The sequence below is a fragment of the Rhinatrema bivittatum genome, chromosome 1, assembly GCF_901001135.1.
Source record: "Rhinatrema bivittatum chromosome 1, aRhiBiv1.1, whole genome shotgun sequence".
NCBI lineage: Eukaryota > Metazoa > Chordata > Amphibia > Gymnophiona > Rhinatrematidae > Rhinatrema > Rhinatrema bivittatum.
The window spans coordinates 809190345-809206304 of NC_042615.1; the positions used below are offsets into that span (position 1 = coordinate 809190345).

Genomic DNA, 15960 nt, shown 5'->3' on the forward strand with positions numbered 1-15960 from the left:
CTCAGACAGTTCCCATTCGCCGGGATCTAGCTTTGTCAACTGAGAAAATCTGCCTGGACGTTGTCCACTCCGGCTATGCGAGACACACCAACCTGAGCAGATTGCGTTCCGCCCAGACCATCAACTTGTCTGCCTCTGCAGCCACCGACTGACTCTTTGTTCCCCTTGACGATTTATGTAAGCCACGGTTGTTGCATTGTCGGTAAGGATCCTTACTGAACGATGCTGGATTAGCGGGAGAAAACGGTGCAAAGCTAGATGAACCGCCCTTGTCTCCAACCAATTTATGGACCACTTGGACTCCTGCGCTGTCCATTGACCTTGTGCTGATCGTGACTGAAAGACTGCCCCCCAACCGGAAAGGCTGGCCTCCGATGCCACAATCATCCACTGTGGATTCTCTAGATCCATTCCCTGCTATAAGTGATCGGGGATCAACCACCATTCTAGACTGGCCCTGGCTGGATCCAGAAGGGGCAATGGCAAGTGGAACTCCTCAGACTTGGGGTCCCAATGGGCAGAGCCCCTCTGCAAAGGCCTCATATGAGCAAATGCCCAGGGAACCAATTCCAGAGTAGATGCCATAGAACCAAGAACTTGCAAATAGTCCCAACCTTGGGCAAAGGAAGGGCCAAAAGATGTCGAACCTGAGACATTAGTTTGCCCATCCTCTCCTGAGGCAGGAAAACCTTGCCCACAGACATATCGAACCGTGTTCCCAGAAATTCCAACACCTGGGACGGTACCAATTGGCTCTTGGAGAAATTGACAACCCATTCGAGCGAATGGAGGCGATGCAAAACCGACTGCACTGCCACCTTGCAGAGCTCTTCCGATTTCGCCCGAATGAGCCCTCTGCAAAGGCCTCATATGAGCAAACGCCCAGGGAACCAACTCTGGAGTAGATGCCATAGAACCAAGAACTTGCAAATAGTCCCATACCTTGGGCAACGAAAGGGCCAAAAGACGTCGAACCTGAGACAGAGCAGAGCTCTTCCAATTTTGCCCGAATGAGCCAGTTGTCCAGATAGGGATGAACTAAGATCCCCTCCCGCTGCAGACACGCTGCCACTACCACCATCACCTTGGTGAAGACCAAGGGGAGCTGTCGCTAAACCGAAGCCCAAGACCATGAACCGCAGAACCCTTCGATGATGCTCTCGGATTCCTATGTGAAGGTAAGCCTCCGTCAGAATCAAAGAAGCCAAAAATTCGCATTTGTGGACAGCTGCAATGACGGACCTCAATGTCTCCATTCGAAAACGAGGGACCCGTAGTGCTCTGTTGAACTTTTTAAAGTCCAGTATCGGCCGGAAGGAGCCCTCCTTCTTGGGACTACGAAATAAATGGAGTATCTGCTGGTCTGACATTCGTTCGGTGGCACCAGGACAACCGCTCCCAGAGCCTTGAACCAAGACAGGGTTTGGAATATGACCTGTTGCTTTGCCTGAGACCCGCAAGGAGACACCAGGAACAGATCCTGAAGCAGGCGAGCAAAATCCAAATCGTACTCGTGTTCTATGATATCTAGAACCCACTGGTCCAAAGTAATCTTGACCCATTCCTCACGAAATAGGGAGAGACGACCCCCGATCTCGGGAACGGAGGAATGGGCCAGTGCACCTTCATTGGGAAGCCTTGTTGGAGGAAAATCCTTTGGAGGATCCGTCATGCTAAGGCCATCTACCACGAAAGGAATGAGCCCAAGCTTGAGACCTTGCCGACGACTGCCGAGGGGGGCAAAAGATGAGCTCCTACCTGCACAAAAATGGCGCTGACCCTGAAAATGACCCCGGATCCCACCAAAAGGGTGAGATGGCCTGGGCTTGTCCTCCAGGAGCTTGTAAACCTTGTTGTTCCCTAAGGACTTAACCAGTTGTTCCAGATCACCTCCAAATAATAGCTTTCCTCTATACGGAAAGGCGCCCAGCTGAGACTTAGAAGAGACATCTGCCGACCAATTGTGGAGCCAAAGAAGCCTCCTTGCTGAAACTGCCGAGGACATCGTGCACGCAGAAGTACGAAGAAGATCGTACAAAGTGTCTGCTGTATAAGCAACCGCCACTTCCATGCGGTTGGCCTGTTCTGCCTCCGCCGGAGGGAGCTCTTGAGTTGTGAGTAATTGCTGAACCCATCTAAAGGTAGCCCTCTGCATGAGACTACTACAGACGGCCGCCCTAACTCCGTGGGCCGATACTTCAAATAACCGCTTGAGTAGAACATCCAGTTTTCTATCCTGGAGGTCCTTGAGAGCTGCTCCTCCCGTTACCGGAACTGTGGCGCACTTGGAGATGGCCGACACGGCTGCGTCCACCTTAGGGATCTTGAGAAGTTCCAAGAACTCGTCCGACAGCGGGAAAGGTTTTTCCATGGCCCTACTAACCCTTAGGATGGTTCAGGCACATCCCATTCCCAGGTCATAAGCTGTAAAAGCATAGGGTGGAAAGGAAAAGTTCTAGGAGGGGCCTGCAGGCCTGACAAAACATGGATCCCCTGAAGAAGGATCCGTCACCGGCTGTAAAGCCTGAATATCTAGTTCCTGTAGCACATGAAGAATAAAAGGGTCTAGCTCCTCCTTACAAAATAACAGTAGCACCCGTGGATCATCTCCCTCCACCGGAGCGGCATTGTCAACATCATCGCTCGTATCCACCGGGGAGGGGTCCGGAAGCACGGACCCCGGAGGAGTGGAAGGCATCGGTAGCTCAGCGTCAGGAGCGGGATGGGAAGGCCGGGTCCTAGGAGCCCATTGATCTTTCGCAGGCCTAGGGATCTTAGTAGGAGGAGAATATTGCCCATCCAAGTCTGCTTCAGCCTCCATATAAGCTTTGTGAAACAGTAAAATAAACTGAGAAGAAAATGGGTGCTGTCTCTTTAAGGCCTCCCCCCCCCGGAGGCACAGCAGGAGGAGGAGAAGAATCATTGTCCCAAATCGCAAGGCCTTTGGGGGTGGAGAAATCGGCGGGAAATCCCCTCCCACTGATCCCTGTGCATCTAAGCCCTGTGCAGCATCGGGGCCCGAATCGGGCAAAATGGCCACCGTTCACGTGCTTGTCAGGGACGGGGCAGGCCTCTCCTTGTGAACTGTCTGACTGCATCCTAAGCCGTGCGATCGCGGCAACACTGATCTTTTCCCTGCAATCGGCAGCTGCGAAGGCCCCTCGTCCCCGGGGATACAGCGGGAGCAGAGGCCTTCGCGAGAGAGCTGCGCTGCCGGCTCTCCACACGCTGCACATCTTGATCCTCGCGACATGGCAATCTAAGCCGTAAGTAGAAAATCAGCTGAGTGAAGCAATTCACCCCCTCCGGAGCCCCGGGAGATTTCAGCAGGTTCGCTCTGTTTAAAAGGCTTATCCTTTGCCTTTTATGTACTAGCCGTTAAGTCTGTAACAACGGGCTATATTTAAAAAAATATTTTCAGTCCATTTCCTTCCCACTCCCTCCCCCTCATTCTCCCTCCCTCCCTCTAGTCTCCCTCCTCCCTCCCTCTCACCTCCCCCCTCTATTCTCCCTCCCTCTCACCTTCCCCTCTCCCCTCTCCTCCCTCTCCCCCTCTCCTCCCTCCCCCCAGCTCACTCTCTCCCCCACCCCCTCCCCCTCTCTCTCTCTCTCCTCCCCTCCCCTCAGCTCACTCTCTCCTCCCTCCCCTCACTCACTCCCCCTCTCTCATTCCCCTCCCCTTTCAGCTCATCCACAACCGGCAGACGGAGGCTGTCCCTCCCTCCCTCGCGTGCGGCGGCGCTGCCGCTACTGCTCCTCCCGCTCCTGCTCGTCATCGCCGCTGCTACTGCTCCTCCCGCTCCTGCTCCTTGTCGCCGCCGCCGCCGCCGCTCCTGCTCCTAGCGACCCAGCGCCATTTTTTTTTTCGGGCACTCTGGCCGATGTGCTCGCATGCGCGGTAGAGCTGCTCTCTACTGCGCATTTGCGGCACGTCGGTCAGGGCTCCCTTATCTAGTAGATTTATTTTTTCTTTTTCAGAGCTACTCAACCAAGGGAATGTACGTCCCTGGGCTTAATATACAATCTGTAGCTCCCACCAGAGGAATTAAGACGTCTCTGGCACTGTATGGGGGGAGGGACCGGCCCACCAGTAAATCCCCCCCAACTCACCGGGCTGTGTCAATATTCTCTGGGTATTAAGGCCAAAGGCAGAAGCCCAGCCTTGCCTGCTATTACAAAGTGATCTCAGTCTTCCATTTTTTTTTTTTTTTTACTACTTACTACAAGTTGATCTAGCCAAAGGTACTAAGGTTAGGATACCCCCTTCACTTATTAATCAATCAAATAAAGAATTTTGCAAAGGATCAGAACCGCAGGTTATGCCATCCTTCATCTGCTGGAGTCAGAGAAATACCGAAGGATCACAGGTGGCACACTGGGTTATCTGGGGGTGCTTTTCAGCTTTTCTCTGACTTCATCTGCTGGAAGGGAGACATAACCCAGCGGTCTGGACTGATCCTGGTACGTACAGGGAACTTGCCTGTTTGTGTATGTTTTGTGCCTGTGAGAGCCTGTATGTCACATAAAGGCTCTCACAGGCACACACACATACAACAATGTATCTGTGAGGGTGAGGGAGAGGCAGCCTGAGTATGTTACAGAGAGGGAGTGTGTTAGGGAATGAATGGGTTATTGTGCGTGTGTGTGAGAGAGGGACGATAAAATTTGTGCTGCCCTACCTCCACGACAATCTCAGGGTGACTAGAAATCAGATCCCAGGTATGGAGAGCAGATTTTTAAATCCTTATTAGTTTTAGTTATTGGGTGTAACTTGATGATTCTGCTCTTTTGAAATATTTTTTTTTTGGGGGGGGGGAGGGGGGAACAGAACATTTTTTAATTGGATTTATTATTCATCAGATTTTGAAAATTGTTTTTGGTGTTTGGGAAATTTTCGATATTCTGTTCATTAACTGGTTTGAAATATTCCTTTTATGAATATAACTTTACTATTATGATTAATGTTTTATATTTCTTGATTTTATTGAATAAATGTTTTATTGAATTTTTCCATTGTTGCTCTGGCTTGTTGGGGGTTCCAGTTCAGTTCTTCTCAGCAGGTTTCTGTTTATACTTTCTGATCTCTTTATTCTGTATTTGCTCACGGTCTCTCTGTGTTCTGCATATGTGATCGAGGTGAGGTATTTTGCTGGCATGTAATTTCTGTGTAGGGATCTGTAGCAGCCTGGTTTCCTAATAAGAGTTTTATTGATGTTCTAGGGCAGTGATGGCCAACCTTTTGAGCTCAGTGTGTCAAAATTCATAAAAAAAATGAGCATAACTCAGGTGGTGTGTCACTTCTAGAAAAATCCATAATTTTGTGATATTTGTAGCTCTACTTAATAACAAAAAGTTATAATTTTAATATATGTACTGCATTTATTAATAAAGCAAAAACAAATCATTCTTTACCTTATCTGCTTAGTGACTTTTTTGTTGCTGAATTTCATTGGCTAAATCTTCAATTAAAACACTCTCTCCCCCTCCCCCCCTCCCACACAAACTCTTACTCCCCTGGATTTTCTCATACACACTCATGCTCTCACATGGCTCCCTCCCTCACACACACTACACACACACACACACAATGAACTCCAGGCAGGCTCCCATTCATTTTCACACCACTCCCGCTCCATCCTTCAGGCAGGCACCCATTCATTTTCACACACACAGACCCCCAGGCAGGCACCCATGCATTCACACACATACACCCCAGGCAGTCTCCCATTCATATACATGCACACACTAAAGGCAGACTCCCCTCTCTTTTGCCAGCAACCTCAGAACCTCTCTCATTCCTCTGCTACCACTGTCACTGCTGCCGCATGGTTATTGGGGAGGTGCCGATTGCTGCTACTGACACTGAAGCCCATTCTGCTGCCTCCTCTGTGCAGGCCCCGTGGGCTTCCACTTTCTCCATGCTGATCTCGTACATTGTGAGATCCTCAGAGAAAGTGCTATTCTTGCACATTCCCAAAGATTACATGTGCCAATCACTAAAAAGTAATTTTTTTTTTTTTTACCTTTGCTGTCTGATCTTAGTTTTCTAATTGGTTGGTCATAGGCTTTTTTTTTCCACCTTCCCTTTCTTATTTTTTTTGCCAATTCCTTTTATATTCTTTTTTTCTATTTCTTTTCTCTCCATCTTCTTCCCTCAAACACACAGTCAGGTTCTCATTCTCACATGCATTTCTCTCTCTCACACACACACAGGCTCTCACTGTCACATGCTCTCTCTCATACAATCATTCATACACACAGGCTCTCACTGGCACATGCTGTCTGACTCTCACACACACAGGCTCTCTCTCACTCCCACATGCTGTCTTGCTCAAGCACATGCTGTCTCTGCAAACATTCAGGTCCTCACTCTCAAACACAATCTCTCAACTCATCTCATACACGCACACACACACACACACCCTCTACAGACCCTCAGCCTCTCTCTCACCTCTGGGCCTCCTCTTCACGGGTCCCCGCAGGATGGGCTCTGCAGCGGCCCTAATCTTCTCGGGCCGTGGCGGCCCTGCTACCGGGCTTCTTCCTCTTCTCGGGCCGCTGCGACTTGGGATTCGCGGCGGCACGTAAGCGCAAGCGCTGCTTCTCTTCTGCATGCGCTGATGCTTCTCCTCCTTCCTGCCCACGCGGCTCCGACAACGTTTACTTCCGGGGCCGCACAGGCAGGAAGGAGGAGGAGCATCAGCGCGTTTAAATGCGATCTTTTTCTTCGGGCCGTGGTGACGTGAGCCTCACCACGGCCCTGCCTATCTGCCTGTCGCTGCGCCGCATGAGCCTCCCTGCACCCGGGGGCATTGGGGGAGGTGGAGGGGTCTGGAGGGTGGGGGGATACTAAAAAACTAAATTTTAAAGGGTCAGCGCAGCCGATAAAAAAAACCCCAATAATTTCCCGATAGTCCACGAAACGCTGCGCGTGTCAGCAAAAACGTCTCGGCGTGTCACCTCTGACACGGTGCCATAGGTTAGCCATCACTGTTCTAGGGCCTGGTTTAATATGCGCAGTGTTGCCTTTTCATAGATAAGGTTGTTAGGGTTGTTTTGGTATGGGAGGATTACTATATTGTTATGGTAATTCTATAATATCCATGTTGTAAGTGATATTTTTGCCTCTTTTTCATGTCAAATATGTTATAAATGCATAATTTAATTGTGTGGGTCTGTAAAAGATGTGGGAGTGTGCGTGTGCAGGAGGTGGTGTGTGTGTGCAAGGCTGTAAGATTTGCCTAGGGTACCTAACACACTTCCTTATCCATGGGTTATGGGGGGGGGCGCTTGTCAGTTTTTAAAAATATAGATTGCGGGACGGAACTGGGCTTTATCTGATAGGCCCTGGGTGGGGGAGGGGGCAGAAAAAAACTGAACACGTCACATAACCAGGCCACTGCATCAACATCAAGGCCTGCCCCTTCCATTTCTAATTAGCTCTACGGGCGCCAACGGGTTTTCAGGGAGCCAGGGCCGAGCCACCATGGCAGCTGTTACCCAGTGCAGAAAGGACGGGCCGTGCCCTCTTACCTCACGACCCTCTGCAGCAGGTGATTGAGGTACCAGTCATGGGGCGGCGGCTCATCCACCCAATAATCCTTGCCTGCCATGTGGTAGACTCTTCTAGAAGAGAGGCTGTGATAGCCTTTCACCCCTCTCACTCCAGGGACGTGCAGCTGATCTCCATAGAAAGGGAAGCGGTATTTACAAAAATCGTTCAGCGTATTGAGGAGCAGTTTCCTTTCTGGAACGAGAGGGGAGGAAAAAAAAATCAACGTTAAGAGAAGACGCGAGCCCACAGTTCTTCGGCAGAGTCACCGAACAGCTCGTGGCCGTCGGGAAAAGTCTTCGCCAGTCCCGGTTTTACCCCACCGCATCTGTGCGCCTGTGGTTACGTGAAAGAAAACCAGAAGTGCACCTTGTCCACTCTTTTCCTGCCCGCCTGGTGGCCCTCTTTATGGCACAATCCAGTTGACGATTCCAGTTTCTCTTAGAGAAAAAAGCAGGGCTACAAGTCAAACAGAAGCAATAGGAGAAAGCCAGGACTGGGTCGGCCTGTGCCGGGTGACACGAACGCATCTGGCCACCCAACCTCTCCGGGCTGGAGGTCGATAGCTTGTCTGCTGTACATCACTGAAAACAAAACAGTTTAAGCAACTCACCTTAAGGGCCTGGAAGCCTCCCCCCCCCTCCCCCATTCATATAGGGGCAGGGGATATCTGGCTGTAGTTTAGAGGGAGTATTCATCTCCCGCACCAGTAGGGTCACTAACTAACATCAAGTCATAAGATATAGATGGAGTCTCCCTCATTGCACATATGAAATTGCGATCCCATTTCTCTTAGGACAGTTGGGTTTGCAAAACCATAATTGGCTCAGCTTACTCTTTATGCCCTGTGGTCACCCTGTGACCATACACAGAAAGTATTGCTCTGAACATAAACACTCACATGCCACGTATTCAGACAGTCCAAATGTCCTGGATCTTCCTGGAAACTCCCAGGCTGCCTCAGGCCTGGATTTACCGAAAAGCACACTAGGACTGTGCCTAGTATGGCTAAAACTGGGAGGGAGGCAATTGAACATTTGCTGCCTCCCAGGTCTGCTGAGTCTAAATTGGCAGAGAATGGCCTTCTGCTTCTTGCTTCAACCCCTCCCCTCCTGGTGCAGTGAACGGGGGGGGGGGGGGGGGGGGGAAGGGTGAGGATGGCATGGACAGGGCAAAGAAAAAATGGCTCTGCTCCCTATGCCAACCCCCACCCTTTCTGTCCCGTGCAGGTGAGGCCACAGCGCACAGCAGGGAGCAAAAAAAAGTCACTCTGCTTCCTAATCGAGCACCTCTCCCCTCTCCAGGTGAGCAGAAGAAGGAAGAGTGTGACAAGTAGTTGCTCTCTTGTCTCGGTGGAGGGAGGGGTGGGCGCAGCAGCACCAACAGTGCCTAGGGGTTGGCAAAAATCCCAAATCCGTCTCTGGGCTGTCTGCTCCCCCTCTCACCCGCTGTATTACTTGCCGGGTTACCTGGTAGTGAACCCCCAGTCAGGAGCAGCCCATCCTCCTGGCTACAGTTTCTGGAACAGGGGCAGCAGAGGCTCAGCAGCACAGGAGCAGGAATAGGGATCGTGCGCTTAGCCCCTCTCCCCCCCACAGCAGGCGCTTCTGCCTTTGTGTTTTTGTCCGGTCCTAGTAGTGCCTGTTCTTGATCCAATTGTTTTAGTGGGCCTTGTTCCTGCAGCTGCCTGGCTCCTGTGGGTGCCTTCAAGTTCCTCGGTGTGAGTGCTCTTGCCGTCTGTCTTGCCAAGGGCTCAGACTGAGGGGAGGGTGGCCAGTTCAGGCTTAAGAACCTCGTATCCGTTCCTGTTCAAGCTCGTCTTGTCCGTGGCCAGTCTGTTCCTTCTTCTGGGGTCAGAACTCTGGAATATATGCCCTGACAGAGAATGAGCATGTGTGTGTGTGTGTGTGTGTGTGTGTGTATGTGTGTGTATATGCCCTGACAGAGAATGAGCGTGTGTGTGTGTGTGTGTGTGTGTGTGTGTGTATATGCCCTGACAGAGAATGAGCATGTGTGTGTGTGTGTGTGTGTGTATGTGTGTGTATATGCCCTGACAGAGAATGAGCGTGTGTGTGTGTGTGTGTGTGTGTGTATATGCCCTGACAGAGAATGAGCATGTGTGTGTGTGTGTGTGTGTGTGTGTATGTGTGTGTATATGCCCTGACAGAGAATGAGCGTGTGTGTGTGTGTGTGTGTATATGCCCTGACAGAGAATGAGCGTGTGTGTGTGTGTGTGTGTGCGCGTGCGTGAAAAAGAGTATGAGACTGAACGTGTGTGAGAGAGAGGAAGACTGCGCATACTGCCGCTGCCGATTCCCCCCAACCCCCCCTCTCTGCTAACCTGCCACAACCCCAGGGTGAGTGGAAATCCGAAGTTCCCAGCTATGGCTACAGCAGCAAAATATGTTGTATGGATCCTGCCACCAGGCCAGAAAATTGACTTGACCAGAAACAACATGGACCAACCTGGAAATTATCCTTGACCTCCTTATAATACTATTACTATTTTGTACATTTTTTCTTTAAACACTTTATGCATCATTTTGGCGACATGTAACAATTCTTAGGGCAATAAAGTTTTCTGAATTTGTCTGCTCCAGGCTCAGTCTTAGGCCCCTCCCCTCCCATTCCCTCCATGCTGATTGGGAGGGGAGGGGCCGGAGCAGGAGCGCAGAGAGCTGTTCTCTTCGGAGTGAGATGCCCAGCAAAGGGGAGGAGCTCTGGGGTCAGGGAAGATGGGGTAAGCGTGCTGGAGGGAGAGGGTAAAGAGAGAGACCATGTGCACGAGAGAGCCGCCTTCCCCCTCTGCACACTGACTATCAGGTTGGCCACATCTGCAAAGTTCCCATGTGGGGCCTGGCACGCAGGTGATTGTGTGGGGAAGGGAGAGCCGCTGTCACACACGGGAGCTGGGATCTGCAGGGCCGCTTGCCGCCGGAAGAGCCTGTGCCGAGACGGAGCTGTCGAGGGAGGGACTGAGGGAGCACTCTGCTGACTTGGGAATCACCACGAGTAGGAGGACTTTTAGAACTAGGACGTATTAAGGATCAGTCGGTTTTGGATGGGAATGAAGGAGACGAGAGGAGGGAGATACTGGACAATGCGGACAGAGCGTTGGGCGAGAGAACAGGCGAGGTGCTGGACAGTGGGTAGGGGAAGAGGGTCCCTGTGCAAAAGAGCTTACAATCCAGGGCCTCTTTTCAGGGGGTACTTGTTAGTAATGAGTAGGGATGTGCAAGCGTTTTTTCCGAATTAGGCAATGTCAACGAAATTGCCTAATTCGGAATGGTTCGGGAGAACAGAAAAACGATTGAATTTTTTCCGAAATTTCGGAAAAAAATTCATTTTGGAGTTAGTGCGCGCTAATGGGAGTTAGTGTGTGCTAACCCCCGATAGCGCGCACTAACCCGAAAATCAGGGCCCCCACCCCAAAAAAAAAAAACCCCGAACCGCGGGAAAAACGAAACTCCCATGGGGGGGGGGGGGGGCCCCCAGAAACGAAGCTCGACACGAAACTTTTTACCGGAAACACATCTCTAGTAATGAGTACCAGAACCTTTTCTGTCCACCTGCTTGATTTGCTCATGGTCCCTCGAAAAGCAGCAGAGGGTGAGGGGAGCGAGGGCGAGACTTAATAACTATCGCTTGTATGGCGCGACTGGACAGGCACATAACGTTTTACGAAGGTGGTCAGCATTCCCCGACGATAAGTTTGAGCCCCCAAAGAGCTTACAGTTTAAGAAGGCTGAGCAGAGCCCTGAGGAGAGAAAGAGGGAGACTGGCAGCCACAGATTCGGGCCAGGAGCAGGTGCGACGGTGACAGACCAGGGCCAGCCAGTAGGGGGGGGTAATGAGAGACAAGCGGGTGAGAGACAGGAGTGCCGCGTTCCCGCCCCCACCCTGGTCAACCAAACAGGCTAATCCAGTCATGGTTTTCTCTCCCCCATCCCATGCATAGACTCACACTTCTGATTTAGTCATTGAGTTTCCTAAGAAATGCAGAAATACCAGCTCCATGCATGCAATGAGGGGGTTGGGGGGAAGGGGAGAGAGGTGAAACCAGGACTGGATCAGCCTGTTTGGTTGACCTGGGATGAGATGGGAAGCCAAAGCAAACAAAAAAAAATTCTTTTCATTACGTGACTTTGGGGAGTTTAGGTTACTTATTTATTTTTAAAATTAAAGTTTTTTGGTTTTTTTTAACATTCTAGGCATGACCACTTGAGGCAGGGCTTCCCAAACCTGATCCCGGGGACCCCACGGCCAGTCGGGATTTCAGGACACCCACAATGAATATGCATGAGATACATTTGCACACCATGGGGACTCAGGATATGCAAATGTATCTCATGCATATTCATTGTGGGTGTCCTGAAAAACCCGACTGGCCGTGGGGTCCCCGGGATCAGGTTTGGGAAGCCCTGCCTTAAGGACCTCACTATGTCTACCCTAGAGGAGAGACAGACAGGATATGGTAGAGACATTCAAATACCTCAACGACAGAAACGCACGAGAAGTTCTCCTTTTTCCGAGAAAAGAATTCTCTAGCACATGAGGTCACTGTTTTGAGGTTCCAAGAGGGGAGACTCGGAAGCAACAGCCGAAAACGTTTCTTCAACAGAAAAGGGATGGTGGACGCACGGACACGTCCCTCCCCCCCCCCTCCCTCCCTTCAGTGGAAACAGAGAATTCAAGGAAGCCCGAGATGAGCTCAGAGGATCCCTGGCTGTGGAGTAAAGTCCTGCTTCACATCCAGGGGTCGGCAGCGCAAGAGAAAATGACAGGGACAGGAAGACCCCCCAAGGGGCGGAGGCGGGTTAGCAGGTAGAAACAAGGCGCTAGATCAGGGGGAGTGTGAGATGCGTAAAGAGAGAAATAAGGGACAAAGGGAGAGCCAGGGCCAGGGTCCAGAAGGCAGGAACTTCCACTGAGAGGCAGCGGAAAAGTCAGGGGCGATAAAATCCAGTTTTGCCTACGCAGAGCAGTGAACAGGCATTTCAGTGCACGGCGCAGGTGAGTGTTTTTGTGCTCCCCACCCCCCCTCCCCGTAGGGCGAGATCTCCTGTTTACCACTGATGCACCAATTATGAACCATAACCGCCATGCACGGGCCAAATTCTGACAGGGCCCCAAAAAGGCACTGTCACAGCAAGAGAAGGAAGGTTTGCCCAGGTGAACTTTAACACCTTGTTGCTGTGGAAAATGAAGAGGCCCTGTCCTGATACACCGAGGGATACCTTATCAACTGTGCCTGTTTTGTCAGTTCCTGTGCAAATATAAAGCAGACAGAGAGGCAATGACTTAAGATCCTAAGCAAGTGTCAGGTCAGAAAGACCTTACTCTTGGTGGGGGGGGGGGGGGGGGGCAGCCTGAGACGGAGAAAAAACATTCTGACACACAGCTGGGCATACAGATGTGGCAGTTCTCCCCCCAAAGGAAAGGGGAGGGGGAAAAGGACCTGCAATGCGGCAAAAGACCCTCCACCCACAAGGTTATGCATGAGCTTATGCATATTTATCAGCTGGGAAGTATAAGATGAGGGGGGGGAAAGGAAGAACGGACTCCCTGGGAGAGCCCTGAAAGAAAGGAAAAAAGAAGGAATCCCCTGGGACAGCAACCCTGAAACCAAAAGGGAGCAGGGAGACAAGCAACGGACCCCCCGGAGGAAGAAGAGACAGAAACCCTGAACGCAAATCCGGGGAGAAAAGCCAGAGAGCGAGAACCTGTGCTGAGCTGTCCCTGGAAGCGAAAGGGGGGCCAGAGGCAAACCAGCTATCGAGAAGGGAGAAGACTAAGTGTGGCCAGGTGATTGGAGAGAGAGGAGACCCCGGGGAGTGACACGGAGTCATAGACGGTGAAGGGTGAGGCCAAGCCCAGACAGCCAGCAAGCACCAGAGCCAGAAGCAAGTCTCTTTCCTCCACAGCCTGACCGCTCTGCCAGCACCATGCCCAGGAAGCAAGCTTCTCCCCTGCCCAAATTCTCCAGCTCTCCAGACGGAGCCTGCTTCAGAGGTGAACAGAGGTATCGCCTGAAGTCTGGACCCAGGGTGAGTAAGTTAGCCCTAAGTATTAACATATTAAGCAGGCTAAGGTTTATGGCACGTGTGAAACCACCCATGACACAGAACTTTCTTTAGGGAAAACTGGTGTTTAGTGGCCAGGATGTTAGAGATAGGAATTGTTATTTTCTAAATGCTGTGTCCTGCCCAATCTGATAAATAAAAGTCTATTTCTGAGGAGAATACATGTTGCCTTTTCTCTGACTTAGGATTGCAAGCAAGGTGGGAGGGCTGCTGGCAGTGGCTTGTAGCAGACAGATCCCTGCACCCCTAAACCTGCTTACACCCCCTTTCTTCTTCCCTACTCCATTCTTCTTTGGCCGTGGCCCTCGGTGTTCGCTCTCTCCCGCTCCTATTTCTCCACCTCCACCCGGGCCCAAATGGTAGAAGGAGGGCAGCATTCCTCCTGAGTTTTCATCCACTGCCAGCCCACATTTTTCAGTCAATTTTTACGGCCCTAAGGCGAGAGTTTTATGCCTGAGCGGCTGTCCCTCTCCTCGACCCATTGCTTATGGCCTCTTGCCTACAAGATTGGTAAAAGCCTAGAGCCAGTCCTGGGCTAGGGATGAGTTTCTCCTTGATATCGTGGACCAGCAGGGGCCAGGGCAAGGGCTGAGCCTGCGATGCCAGGCCACATCTGATTGATCAGGGAGTGTCTGCTGCCTCACCGCCTTTCAATATCATAGCAGGGCGGAATGCTCTAAAGATCATGCCAAAATGCATTTACTACTTCCTGGCGCTTAGTTCATGCCCATGCCTGATCAGAGAGAATGCACATCTTGAGATTATGGTTCCAGAGCCCATCTAGTTTCGCACATATCTAGTAAAAGACTTAAATCAAATTACCGTAACAGGTCAGCCTGCCTGGATCTTTCAGGAGTTTCCTCGCATGGCTTGTTTCCTGTTGATAAAGAGGACACAGCCTTAGTTGACGTCTGCCGGCTGTCTGTGTGTGTTGTGTGCGCGCGTGCGTGCATCTAGGGTGCCGGGTTCTCCTACCGATGTTCTTCCAGAAGAAGACTCGGATGAAGAGCGGCAGGAGTTTCTAAGCAGGCACAGGTCAAGGAGCCCTGGAGCGATCTGGTGAGGAGGCTCTCCCGAAGCAGCAGCTACTCCATGCTCTCAAGTAAGCAAACCCACCCCAGGACCAAATACCTGCACTCCTTTAACAGTGAGAACCAAGCCTCAGCCGGAAGCAGCAAAGTATCCTCTTGCTCATTCCTTATCTGGCACTTATACTTTTATTCTTAGGTCTCCTAACTTCATTGTCCAAGCCTATTTTCTTTGTTGATTTTTACTTCTATGTGTTCATGGATTTAAAGGTATTTATCTTCTATTAAGGCCATGGTCTCTATTTAAAAACAAACAAACAAAACAACAACCCAAAACCTCCTTCTTCTAGTCCAGGGGTGCTCAAACCAGTCCTACGGGTCCCCCCCCCCAGACAGTCGGGTTTTCAGGTTACCCCTTTTGAATATGCATAAGAAATATTTGCATACACAGGAGGTATAAGCATCCCCTGCCCTATGTGACAGTTGCACGGGGCCATGACAAAGCCCCACTCTTTAGCTGTCCATGCTGGATCCATTGTGTATATGTATCATTGTGATGCCTGCACTACCTGTGCTGCATTAATGAAGATCCATTCTTCAGCTGGCTCTGTTGTTTTTGCGAGCTGCCTCACCCTGTCTTCCATAGATCTTGCAGCATGTCATGTCATGGAGGGTAGGCCTCGAGCATTCTTTCAGTCATTCATCTTGTTGCACTCCGTGACCCTGTGTGCTTCGAATGAAGAATGGCACTTCCTACTCAAGTCCAGCCATCTTGTTTATTTCCTTCATGCATACAGACATGACATGCATCTCACCAGCAAGAGGCAGATGATTTCATAGACTGTCATGTCCTGGACTGCCAGTGCACCATCCAGTGGAAAATTAACTTCAGTACCTAGCACCTTCAAACCCAGACACTCTGCTCTCGATTCTCAGGAAGTTAATTTTCCACTGGATGGTGCACTGGCAGTCCAGGACATGACAGTCTATGAAATCATCTGCCTCTTGCTGGTGAGATGCGTGTCATGTCTGTATGCATGAAGGAAATAAACAAGACGGCTGGACTTGAGTAGAAAGTGCCGTTCTTCATTCGAAGCACACAGGATCACAGAGTGCAACAAGATGAATGACTGAAAGAATGCTCGAGGCCTACCCTCCATGACATGACATGCTGTAAGATCTATGGAAGAAAGGGTGAGGCAGCTCGCAAAAACAACACAGCCAGTGAAGAATGGATCTTCATTAATGCAGCACAGGTAGTGCAGGCATCACAATGATACATATAAACAATGGCTCA

The 15960-nt window shown here is 50.8% G+C and overlaps 1 protein-coding gene across 1 annotated transcript in view; it reads right to left on the minus strand.

Moving 5' to 3' along the window:
- C1H9orf24 (chromosome 1 C9orf24 homolog) overlaps window positions 1-15960 on the minus strand; it is a 69222-nt gene that overhangs the window by 14321 nt on the left and 38941 nt on the right. Inside the window, exons 4-5 of the mRNA XM_029586601.1 lie at window positions 14458-14512; window positions 7534-7747 (exon numbers count right to left, since the gene is read on the minus strand). Coding sequence (XP_029442461.1) covers window positions 7534-7747; window positions 14458-14512 — 269 coding nt within the window. The remainder of the gene's footprint in view (window positions 1-7533; window positions 7748-14457; window positions 14513-15960) is intronic.